Raw genomic sequence first — 12,747 nt, 5'->3', positions numbered from 1 at the left:
GATTTTATTGAATGGCGGAGCAGGCTCGAGGGGCTAGATGGCCTACTCCTGTTCCTAATTCTTATGTTCTTATGTTCTTATCATTGTACCACCCAGTACAATTACCTTCCTTATCACTGTGCCACGCAGTACCATTTACCTTCCTTATCATTGTACCACCCAGTACATTTACCTTCCTTAAGACTGTGCCACCCAGTACAATTACCTTCCTTATCACTGTGCCACCCAGTACAATTACCTTCCTTATCATTGTGCCACCCAATACCATTTACCTTCCTTATCACTGCGCCTCCCAGTACAATTTACCTTGATATGCTTTGTACGTTTGTGTCTTTTGCGACGAAGCAGTCGTTCTCGGTCCTAAAAGAAAGGAGATCCACAAGGCTGAAATTAGACGTTAGAGAAAGCCCCAGTGAAATGACAGCAGCCACCTGTAAATACCATGTCATTTAATAAAAAAGATCGTCTCATTACATGGGAACAATCCATTTGTCATAATGAGTTCCATATGCAACACAATGCTGTTGAAAAAGAAACACCTTTTATACAGAAAGAAAATTATGTACAAGCCAATATGCACATTTGTGGCCTATTTAAATGTTGCATGATATATTAGCCAAAATACATTTCTGTTTTGAATCCATCTCTGTATTCATGGCTGCTCAGGATGCTGACTAGCTCTGTACTGACTAAGCGCAAAGGTGCAAACCTCATTAATTTCCACAGAATTTTCAAGTCAGCTAGATTTTAAAAGATGTCAAAAATATACGTGACTTCAGTACTCTTCCTAATTGCTCCACAGTATCGATTCCTACTTAATACAAATGGTCCTTTCTGTTTCATAATAACGTGCAGCACCTCTGCACTTGATCGAGGCCTCATTACACTGCAGCAAGCACTGATTGAAGGCGAAGGATTCAGTGCATTGATGCAGTGCATTCAGTATTTCACTCGAAATGCAAAAGATATTTTTATCATTCAAAATACCCAGTGTTTTCTTCAAAATAATGCCAGCTTGATTAGTTGAGTATCTTTCTATTGTTCAATGTAAAAAGCGTGCCAAATAAAAGTATATTTTATAAACATGGGCAAGCTTTTGGTCACCTGCCCTCATTTCTCCTTATGTAGCTCAGTGTCAAATTGTTTGTCTCATAACACTCCTGTTAAAGGCTTTGGGATGTTTTACTACATTAAAGGCGCTATATAAATACAAATTGTTGTTGCCATTCCTTTCTCCCATATTAGCTGTGGTTCTTCAGTAGAGCAGAACTTCCACCTATCTCATGACTGCATCCCTTGACCCTAACTGCCTGTTTCTCAGGGTCAGGGTCATTTACATAGTAAGGGAGGGTACCTCGGCTATTTATGGTTCTGCTGGGGCACTTGCCTCAGGTCGGAGGGAGTGGGGATGTAGTTTATTACATGGCCGGTGCTGATGGGTGAACTTGAAAAAAAAATTCTCGCTTTGAAGATTTAATGTTAACGGCCTCCTTGTGTCCCAATGTTCCTGATGCCCAGCATTGCTAAGGTGCAAACGATGCAAATTACATTCCAAGATGACAGCCCATCGATAGAACCAATGTCAATTCCAGCGGGAAACACGGAAGATGCAGAAGCAGTAGTGAAAGTCTCAAAGTGCTTAACATGGGAACAGCATTTATAGTCCACCCAACAAAGACAACAAGGTCTTTAAATTATGTTGTGTGAAGATAAACATATGGAGATTAATGCATTCAGATAAAATCCCTTGCTGTTGTAACTGAGGCATTATCAACTTTAAAATAAGCAGCTTAATGTATCCATTAAAATAATAGACCAAGAAAGGTTACAGGAACATATTAAGCATTCGCACATTATTCTTCACACAATGACATTTCAAGCATTGATACTAGAATAAAGCAATAACGTTCCTCTCATATTCCATTGAAAGATCATTGGGGAGTGCTCTGTTTTCATGTTTACACAGCTAGTTCGTGGAAAGCAAATCCCTTCAAGATTGTTCTGTCATTGAAAATATTTGTCGTAAAGGTTAATGTGTCCTTTGATTGCAGCTTCTTTAGAATGTATTAAAAATATACCACAGCTTCTTTTGACATGTTAAATGCACCACTTGAAATAAGTTCTTCACTATCAATTTTTTTTGTCTTGTAACACTCCTGTGAAGCACCTTGGAACATTTTACTACGTTAAAGGCACTATAGAAATACAAACTGTTGTAGTTATTGTTGTTATAGTCCACTTAAATCCATGCAGGTAGAATATGCTTTAAATTCAGGTTTGAAAAGCAAAACCTGCCAGAAATAAAATGATAACTGGCAGTGCTGTGGAACATGCAGTGCAATAGAGTGGGAAGATGCAGATTTGATGCACCACTCTACTCTGTGCTCGGTCTGAACTAGTGCCAAGTGGGGAGGTGCTGGCTGAGGGCCCGAGTGTCTTCCTGAGGAGACAATGGAAAGTTGTACTGCAGCGTCACTACTGAGTCACGATTGCGTGTCTCGCGCCAGATGGTGAAAGTGGGCGCTGCTGTACGCAAGCTGCAGAGGCAGAGGTGTGGCATCTGACAACGCTCGAAAGAAAACTGAGGCCATTTATTCTTCACTGGTGGGTAGGTGCCCTCAGCAATAAAGAAATGATAGTGGGTAGAATAATATCATTGATACCAGCAGGACAGGGAGATTCGGAGGACTCACCCTCGTCAAGTCATCAATGATGTTCTGCTGTTCAAGAACTTGAAGCTTTAAAAATTCTACTTCTTGTTCTTCATGAGCTTGGTCAAGATCATTTAAGGAGCGTAATTTCTTCAACGGCGGATGAGGGCCAATTTTGTCTTTCTGTAGAATGAAGGAAAAGTAAAACAAATGCATCAATAAAAAATGCAGTGATCCTATAGGAAGCAAGTACTCCCTTAAGTAAAATGGCAATGCTGTAGTGCTTGGGTTGCAATCAGAATGTAATTGCAGACTACAGAGCATAATCTTGACTACTTGTACTCCACTCAAGCTGGATACTAATTTAAGAAGCCAAATATAAAGTGCAATGCCACTTACTATACATCCCCCACCGATTTTGTTAGTTTTGCTATATTTTATATGGCTCCAGCTCTTCCCCCCACCATGACTCATAATATTCCTTAGCCACTACCAATGTCACCTTAACTTACAGCTAAGTTTAGATCATAAGTTGACTGAGGTAATTTTCGTTCTCATTTGTGTCTTAAATCAGCCGTAAGATGAAAAACATAAGTTCAGATTTTGCGGTGGGTATTGACGTTGAACTGTCAGCGTTTGCCCTCTGAAACTGACCACAACTTCAGGATTTAGCACAGGCGCAGCTAAAGGCGGAAATCCTGAAGTTGCGGTCAGGCATGCACTGCTCCGACACAGGCTACGCTGTGGAATTCCTGCCCCTCCCGCATAACCGGCGATCAGTGAAACCAGAGAAACATTTTTTTTAAATTTGTTTCTGGAATGTGGGCGGCACTGGCGAGGCCAGCATTTATTATTGCCCTTGAGAAGGTGGTGGTGAGCCACCTTCTTGAACCGCTGCAGTCCTTGTGGTGAGAGTACTCCCACAGTGCTGTTAGGGAGGGAGTTCCAGGATTTTGACCCAGCGACAATGAAGGAACAGTGATATACTTGCAAGTCAGGATGGTGTGTAACTTGGAGGTGATGGTGCTCCCATGCACCTGCTGCCCTTGTCTTTCTAGGTGGTAGAGGTCGTGGGTTTGGGAGGTGCTGCCAATGAGGCCTTGGCGAGTTGCTGCAGTGCATCTTGTAGATGGTACAGACTGTAGCCACGTTGCACCAGTGGTGGAGGAAATGAATTTTTAAGGTGTTGGATGGAGTGCCAATCAAGCGGGCTGCCCTGTCCTGGATCTGTTGAAGACTTAAGCTTTTCCGCGCTAATTAAATGCCCCATTAAATTAGTCTTGTTGGAATAGCTGTAACTGGGGTTTTACTAGCGTACTGACTGCTAAACAAACATTATGGCTCTGAAAAATGAATCTTAAAATTTATGGAATGCCAATTTTCTCCATTTTGATAAAATTATTAGATTTTTTTAAATATAAAAAAACGTTTTTTATTAAGTTTGATCATGATATTTAAATTTCTACCTTAATCCCCATGTGTATGTCCCAATCTTTATTTCGCTCACTGTAACATTTTTAAAAAGTGCACATAAACAGTGCTTTTTGTTTCCTGGTTTGCTGTCTGTAAGAATTCTTCAATGTAATTGGCTACTTAGACAGCTTATTGACGTCACTGAAGCTCTACACTCGGAATCTCCTATTGTCAGCGCTACAATCAATTAGAATTCGAGGAAACTAAAGTTTTCACCACGAGATCACAAGATATCTGTGCACAGCTTCCATTGAGGTCAGCGGAGTCTCAGTGGCCTGAACTGGACTGAGATGTCAAGGCTCGTTCTACATAAGAACATAAGAAATAGGAGCAGGAGTAGGCCATGCGGCCACTTGAGCCTGCTCCGCCATTTAATAAGATCATGTCTGATCTGATCATGAACTCATCCCCACTTCCCTGCCCGCTCCCCATAACCCGTTATTCCCTTATCGCTCAAAAATCTGTCTATCTCCGCCTTAAATATATTCAATGACATAGCCTCCACAGCTCTCTGGGGCAGAGAATTCCATAGATTTATAACCCTCTGCGAGAAGAAATTCCTCCACATCTCAGTTTTAAATAGACGGCCCCTTATTCTGAGACTATGCCCCCTAGTTTTAGTTTCCCCTATGAGTAGAAATATCCTCCCTTTATCCATCTTGTCATGCCCCGTCATTATCTTATATATTTCGATAAGATCACCTCTTATTCTTCTGAACTCCAATGAGTATAGGCCCAACCTACTCAACCTATATTCATAAGTCAACCCCCTCATCTCCAAAATCGACCTAGTGAACCTTCTCTGAACAACCTCCAAAGCAAGTATATCCTTCCTTAAATATGAAGACCAAAACTGCACGCCGTACTCTAGGTGTGGCCTCACCAATACACTGTACAGTTGTAGCAGGACTTCTCTGCTTTTATACTCTATTCCCCTTGCAATAAAGGCCAACATTCCATTTGCCTTCCTGATCACTTGCTGTACCTGCATACTAACTTTTTGTGTTTCATGCACAAGGACCCCAAGGTCCCTCTGTACTGCAGCACTTTGTGATTTTTCTCCATTTAAATTATAATTTGCTTCCCTATTATGTCTGCAAAAGTGGATTACCTCACATTTTCCCACATTATACTCCATTTGCCAAATGTTTGCCCACTCACTTAATCTGTCTATATCCCTTTGCAGATTTTTTGTGTCCTCCTCACAATTTGCTTTCCCACCCATCTTTGTATCATTAGCAAACCTGGCTACATTACACTCGCTCCCTTCATCCAAGTCATTAATATAGATTGTAAATAGTTGAGGCCCCAACACCGATTCCTGCGGCAACCCACTAGTTACTGTTTGCCAACCGGAAAATGACCCAGTTAACCCGACTCAGTTTTCTGTTAGTTAGCCAATTCTCTATCCATGCTAATATATTACCCCCAACCCTGTGAACTTTTATCTTGTGCAGTAACCTTTTATGTGTACCTTATCGAATGCCTTCTGGAAATCCAAATACGCCACATCCACTGGTTCCCCTCATCCACCCTGCTCGTTACATCCTCAAAGAACTCCAGCAAATTTGTCAAACATGATTTCCCTTTCATAAGACCATGCTGACTCTGCTTGATTGAATTATACTTTTCCAAATTTCCTGCTACTGCTTCTTTAATAATGGATAATGTTCTGACCAGAGTACAATACAGTTTTATCAGGACTTCCTCAGATCATATATTATTATTTGGCAAAAGCGCAACATTTAGAATCAGCTTGCAGAAATAGTAACTTCAATACTGATATATTCTGCACCTATACAGACTCATGTATGATATTATTTTCAAATTTAGCATGCATAAATAAAAATGAGATCTCCCAGTTGCTACTAATTAATTAATTTTTTGCCACTTTCATTGCATATAGTTTCATATACCACCATAAGTGTGCAATGTCAGTAGCTAACATTTCACAATGTGATGAGAGATAAGAGCACTTTAGTCAAGTAATTGTTTCTTGTTTTTGTGATTAATTATGTAAATTAAACAAATGACACATAATGGATGAAGTGTCCAAAGTAGCGTCAACAAGAGCAGCCTGCATTTATATAGCACCTTTAACATAAAGAAACTCCCCAAGGAGCTTCACAAGTAAAAGTAAGGCAATTCACACTGAGCCCGGAATGCAGAGTAAGATCAGCCCCCCCCACCCACCCTACCACTGGAGAGGCTCAGCCCCTCCCCACCCCCAGCACTGGAGAGGATCAGCCCCTCCCCGCCTCCACCACTGGAGAGGATCAGCCCCTCCCCCCCACCACTGGAGAGGATCAGAGCCCCCACCCCCCACCACTGTAGAGGCTCAGCCCCTCCCCGCCCCCAGCACTGGAGAGGATCAGCCCCTCCCCGCCTCCACCACTGGAGAGGATCAGCCCCTCCCCCCCACCACTGGAGAGGATCAGCTCCCCCCCCCCCCACCACTGGAGAGGATCAGCCCCCCACCACTGTAGAGGCTCAGCCCCTCCCCACCCCCAGCACTAGAGAGGAACAGCCCCTCCCCGCCTCCACCACTGGAGAGGATCAGCCCCTCCCCGCCCCCACCACTGTAGAGGTTCAGCCCCTCCCCGCCCCCACCACTGTAGAGGCTCAGCCCCTCCCCACCCCCAGCACTAGAGAGGAACAGCCCCTCCCCGCCTCCACCACTGGAGAGGATCAGCCCCTCCCCGCCCCCACCACTGTAGAGGTTCAGCCCCTCCCCGCCCCCACCACTGTAGAGGCTCAGCCCCTCCCTGCCCCCAGCACTGGAGAGGAACAGCCCCTCCCCGCCTCCACCACTGGAGAGGATCAGCCCCTCCCCCCCACCACTGGAGAGGATCAGCTCCCCCCCCCCCACCACTGGAGAGGATCAGCCCCCCACCACTGTAGAGGCTCAGCCCCTCCCCACCCCCAGCACTAGAGAGGAACAGCCCCTCCCCGCCTCCACCACTGGAGAGGATCAGCCCCTCCCCGCCCCCACCACTGTAGAGGTTCAGCCCCTCCCCGCCCCCACCACTGTAGAGACTCAGCCCCTCCCCGCCCCCACCACTGTAGAGGCTCAGCCCCTCCCCCCCACCACTGGAGAGGATCAGCCCCTCCCCCCACCACTGGAGAGGATCAGCCCCCCCACCCCCAGTAGAGGATCAGCCCCTCCCCACCACCACCACTGAGAGAATCGGCCCCTCCACCCCCCACCACTGAGTGGATCAGCCCCCCCCCACCACTGGAGAGGATCAGCCCCTACCCATGTCCCACCACTACTGCAGAGGATCAGCCCCTCCCCCCCCACCACTGGAGAGGATCAGCCCCTACCCATGTCCCACCACTACTGCAGAGGATCAGCCCCTCCCCCACCACCACTAGAGAGGATCAGCCCCTCCCCCCCACCACTGGGAGGATCAGCCCCTCCCCCCCACCACTGGGAGGATCAGCCCCTCCCCCCCCACCACTGGAGAGGATCAGCCCCTCCCCCCCCCACCACTGGAGAGGATCAGCTCAGCCCCCCACCACTGGAGAGGAACAGCCCCTCCCCCCCACCGCTGGAGAGAATCAGCCCCCTCCTCCCCACCACTGGAGGGAAACAGCCCCCCCTCCCCCACCACTGGAGAGAAGCAGCCCCCCACCCCCACCACTGGAGAGAATCAGCCCCCACCTCCCCCACCACTGGAGAGGATCAGCCCCCACCTCCCCCACCACTGGAGAGGATCAGCCTCCCCCCCACCACCACTGGAGAGGATCAGCCTCCCCCCCACCACCACTGGAGAGGATCAGCCTCCCCCCCACCACCACTGGAGAGGATCAGCCCCCACCTCCCCCACCACTGGAGAGGATCAGCCCCCACCTCCCCCACCACTGGAGAGGATCAGCCTCCCCCCCACCACCACTGGAGAGGATCAGCCCCTCCCCCACCACCACTGGAGAGGATCAGCCCCTCCCGCACCACCATTGGATAGAATTAGCGCCCCTCCCCCACCACTGTAGAGAGAATCAGCCCCCCCTCCCCCACCACTGAAGAGGATCAGCCCCTGAATGGACAAAAGTCAGCCAGTGGGATTTAAATGAGCCCGAGTAGTTAAACTCGCCGGTGCTTCATTGCTGCAGCTGTGGTTGAGTTTCTAACTCCCCTCACCAGCCATTGGCCCAAGACCTACCTGGGGTTAAAGTCAGAGCCCATATTCTGGCTTTTTGAAAAGTTGGAATACATCAATTGATTTCAATATCTCTAAACAAATATAAACAGAAGGTAGTGTGGATAACCTTGTAAAAGTCAGATATCATTTTACCCAAGGGAGATGGAGAAACAAAAGTATGTCATACTTGGAAATTACCATTTCTGCATTTTCTCTAATAAGTACTTTGAGTTTGTCCTCCATACGTTGCAAAGACTGAGTCAAATCATCGTTTCTCTTCGACAGGCACTTGTTCTTCTCCAGGAGAGGTTTGTATTGTTTCTCGGCTTCACGAATTCGCTTCAGCTAGAAACACAAGTTCAACATTAATTTGGTTTGACCTTTTGTCTCCTTACCGACACGTCACACAAGTGTTTGGTGTCCTCGGGCATTACACAGTTCTAAATGTTCATTGGTGTCAACTAGTCATCCCCTTGAGTCCATACGGTCAATAATAATATGTTGTAAAGATTGAGCAAATTCAGCCAATACAGTGAAAGGCAATTTAAAATCTATTACTCCAGATGATGTTCCAAAATATTGAGCACAGCAATGGAAGTAACTGAATAATCTTTAGACTTTACTTAAAATCAGAAGTTAAGTGAACTTTGTGCTTAATTGATAATCATAAGAGGCTTACTGCATCGTCAGGATTTTGCGGCATGTTTGTTTTACTGTGAGAGGCGAAATGGTCAAAAGTCACCATGATGAGAGCCAACCATTGAGCCAACCTTAATTTATTTTCTCTCATCAAATCTAGTGGAGCCATGTGTGAGTGAGCTTGAGAAAGCGTAGAATTGATGTGACCATGGTTGCCCTAAGAGTTATGAGTTGGTGTGGTCTATTGCACGCCTCAGATGGTTTAGTCAGGAATAGCCCGGGGCTGATTGCAGAGACCACCCAATCAATTAATCTTGGAATGGCCTATGGCCCAAGAGGGAGAAACCTTCAGGTGATCAGAAAATTGATTTATCATGAATAATACAATGTACAAAAGGTACATCGAAGAATTCTATTCCTTGCTGGAGAATGATTTTTCTGGTATCCTTATTTCAAGCTTTTCCTTCAGGGACTCTTGAAGATCACCCATTCCTCCCTTTTCATTGAAAACTATTGATGCACACCATTGTGGGATTTAATAATATATAGCATAAAAACTCTCATCAAAATACACATTTGAAATTGAAGTCAATATTGTTAAATGTATCCCATATTGTGTTCTTTTAAAACATCACTTTTCAGATTAAATTTGAACATAAAAATGTTGACATTTTATGGTCAAACTCTCAGTTCCTTACAATTAAAATTCCAAATGGTAAGACAATCACAACCATTGACTCAGGTAAGCATACAATTTATGTCCAACAGGTTAAGCACCTATGCTTCATCATTCAGGGAAAGTGTCAAATTTTAGTGCTAATCTTTGACTCAAAATCATCTTCATTGTTAAAACCTGAAATGCAACTATTAACATGACCCAAACAAACAATCATAATTTTTGACAGGATATAACCCACTGAATGCTATAAACTCATGTAAAACAGTTACTTTATACTTAATTACCAATTACACCAAAACTTATTGACATAGGAGTTACAGCAAGCAATTACTTAAAGGGATAGGAAATACTGGGATTTATAATCTTAGAGTTATTTTCCAAAAAAATATCATTTTATAAAAAATTGTAATTGCTAATGAGGTAAATTTCCTCTTTTACATAAAGGAGTAATACTTTGAGCAAGAAGTATTCCATATTAAAAAAATTCTCCATTAACGAGAAAAATTTCATGATATGTCCAATGACATGGGTTTGCCTTGGGTTCAGTCAATATTTTGGGATCCAGAGAAGCCATTTATCCTCTGATTGGCTGAGCTATTCAGACCAGGAAGGTCAATTGCCTGTTTCTCGTGAGTTAGCTGGCAGGCTGATAAGGGCAGGACCATTGGTCTTGGCACCCGCTGAATTGGGGAGTGTGGTAACATTAGCCAGGATTCTCACTCCTAATTAACATCCAGTTTCTAAAATGTCTGCTACAGGACCAAGCTGGGCTGAGGTGCTCCTCATGGAGGAATAGCTTGCTGAAGCTCAGGGCTGAATTTGCCTCTGGGGAAATTTTGCTGCTGGAGGGGGGTCGGGTGCAATTTCTGCTCAAAATCATCAAAATCATAAATATGTTATTGAGCTTTAGATTTAATCACCTACCAATTCGTTCCTTTCATCTACCAGCAATGTGTTTCTATCTTCTAGCTTCCGAATTGTTGAGTTAAGGTCTGCAATCTTACGCTGGTTTCTCCGCAGGTCCTGTGTGAAAGAATGTGAAATGATAATAATCCTGTGCAATGCGGAGAGGCTGTATTTCATTTCTAATTGCTATGTTCTAAACATGGACAAACTCAGTCTATGGGACCTCTATATTAATCTGAAAAGAAAACTTTTTATTTTCTATCTTTGCCAAGGAGGGAAAGGTCAAGAAGTTTGTTAATTGAGTGATTCCTGAAGTGAAAACAGTAAAATCTGGTATAGCAGAGATTGATATTCTTTGGATAGGATTTAATAAGTTTTCTCAATGTAAAGTTGAGGGACCTATAAAAATGTCAGTATGCGGCAACAACTAGTTCACACAACACCAGGGGAATAATGCTGCATCTTCTTATATTGCAGAAGGCTATTGACTAGTTTCTGTATTAGATTTTTCACTTGACTGGACATTCATTTCATCAGGGCCAAAGAAAGGATAAATATTTGAAAGTATATATTTTAGAAAGAAGACCTATTTAGGAAACTGAAAAGTCATGAATAATGCACATTTGATGCACATTCAATTCTGATGGAAGAGCGAACTTGCATGTATATGGTATCTTTCATATCCCCAGGAACTCCCAAAGCACTTTACAATCGATGGGTTACTCTCAAAGTACGATCACTAGAGCCAGACTGCAATGGTCTTTTCCGCATCTCTACACCTCTATGTTACATATACAAATGTGACAGGCAACTTGTGCACAACAAATAGCAAATTAATAAAAGACCCCTTAATCCATTTTTGGTGATGTTGAATGAGGGAGGATTGTTGATCAAGGCACCGGAAGAACTCCTTGTGCTTTTTTGAATAGTGCTATGCAAAATTTACATCTATCGAATTGGGCAAACAGGGCTGCAGGTTAATATCTTATTTAGCACTCCCTCAATACTGCACTGAACTGGAAGCCTATTTAAAATGAATTATTTTGCAATCGCCTGAAGCTCCATCATCATCATCATCATAGGCAGTCCCTCAGAATCGAGGAAGACTTGCTTCCACTCCTGAAGTGAGTTTTTTGGTGGCTGAACAGTCCAATACGAGAGCCACAGACCCTGTCACAGGTGGGACAGACATTCGTCGAGGGAAGGGGTGGGTGGGACTGGTTTTCTGCATGCTCCTTCCGCTGCCTGCGCGTGACCTCTTTGCGCTCTCGCCGTTGAGATTCGGAGAGCTCAACGCCCTCCCGAATGCACTTTCTCCACCTAGGGCAGTCTTCGGCCAAGGTCTCCCAAGTGTCAGTGGTGATGTCGCACTTTATCAGGGAGGCTTTGAGGGTATCCTTGTAACGTTTCCGCTGCCCATCTTTGGCTCGTTTGCCGTGAAGGAGCTCCGCATAGAGCATTTGCTTAGAGAGCTTCATGTCTGGCATGCAAACTATGTGGCCTGCCCAGCGAAGCTGATCAAGTGTAGTCAGTGTTTCAATACTGGGGATGTTAGCCTGGAGAGAACACTGATGTTGGTGCGCCTGTCCTCTCAGGGGATTTGCAGGATCTTGCAGAGACATTGTTGGTAATATATCACCAGCGACTTGAGGTGTTTTCTATACATTGTCTATGCCTCTGATCCATACAGGAGGGCAGGTATTATTACAGCCCTATAGACCATGAGCTTGGTGGTAGATTTGAGGGCCTGGTCTTCGTAACACTCTTTTCCTCAGGCGGCCGAAGGCTGCACTGGTGCACTGGAGGTGATGTTGAATCCCCGCATCAACGTCTGCTTTTGTTGATAAGAGGCTCCCAGGGTATGGGAAATGGTCCATGTTGGCGAGGGCTGTGATATGAATCCATGCCCACTATGTCCTACAAATACCGAAAGTTAGGTTCTCCCTGTTGTGTACCTGTAAAGCACGCACTCCCATGTTATGCCACCAGGGAGCGCATCCCCTCAAGTCCCAAGGGATCCCAGCATCCCTTGGGAGCACTGTATATAAGGCGGCCCCTAAGGCCTGATACTAACTCTGGAGTGTCTTAATAAAGACTGAGGTCACTGTTACTTTAACCTCCCTGTGTTAGGAACACAATAGGAACACAACATGACGCAGGAGCTGGAGGAGCCTTCGAAGGGCCTCACCTGCATCAACATGCACAAGGGACTGTTCATCTACAACAGATGCCCGTTTGGAATTCGGTCGGCTGCAGC

At 44.9% G+C, this 12,747-nt stretch overlaps 1 protein-coding gene across 2 annotated transcripts in view; it reads right to left on the bottom strand.

Annotated features, from left to right (window-relative positions):
- jakmip2 (janus kinase and microtubule interacting protein 2) overlaps positions 1–12,747 on the bottom strand; it is a 151,520-nt gene that overhangs the window by 117,705 nt on the left and 21,068 nt on the right. For both annotated transcript variants that reach the window (XM_070877305.1, XM_070877307.1), the window contains exons 4-7: positions 10,509–10,607; positions 8,465–8,611; positions 2,694–2,834; positions 307–360 (exon numbers count right to left, since the gene is read on the bottom strand). In XM_070877305.1, coding sequence (XP_070733406.1) covers positions 307–360; positions 2,694–2,834; positions 8,465–8,611; positions 10,509–10,607 — 441 coding nt within the window. The remainder of the gene's footprint in view (positions 1–306; positions 361–2,693; positions 2,835–8,464; positions 8,612–10,508; positions 10,608–12,747) is intronic.

This window comes from Pristiophorus japonicus, chromosome 4, assembly GCF_044704955.1.
Source record: "Pristiophorus japonicus isolate sPriJap1 chromosome 4, sPriJap1.hap1, whole genome shotgun sequence".
Classification (NCBI taxonomy): domain Eukaryota; kingdom Metazoa; phylum Chordata; class Chondrichthyes; family Pristiophoridae; genus Pristiophorus; species Pristiophorus japonicus.
The sequence above is the reverse complement of the archived record's forward strand: the minus strand, read 5'-3'. Positions and strand labels throughout refer to the sequence as shown.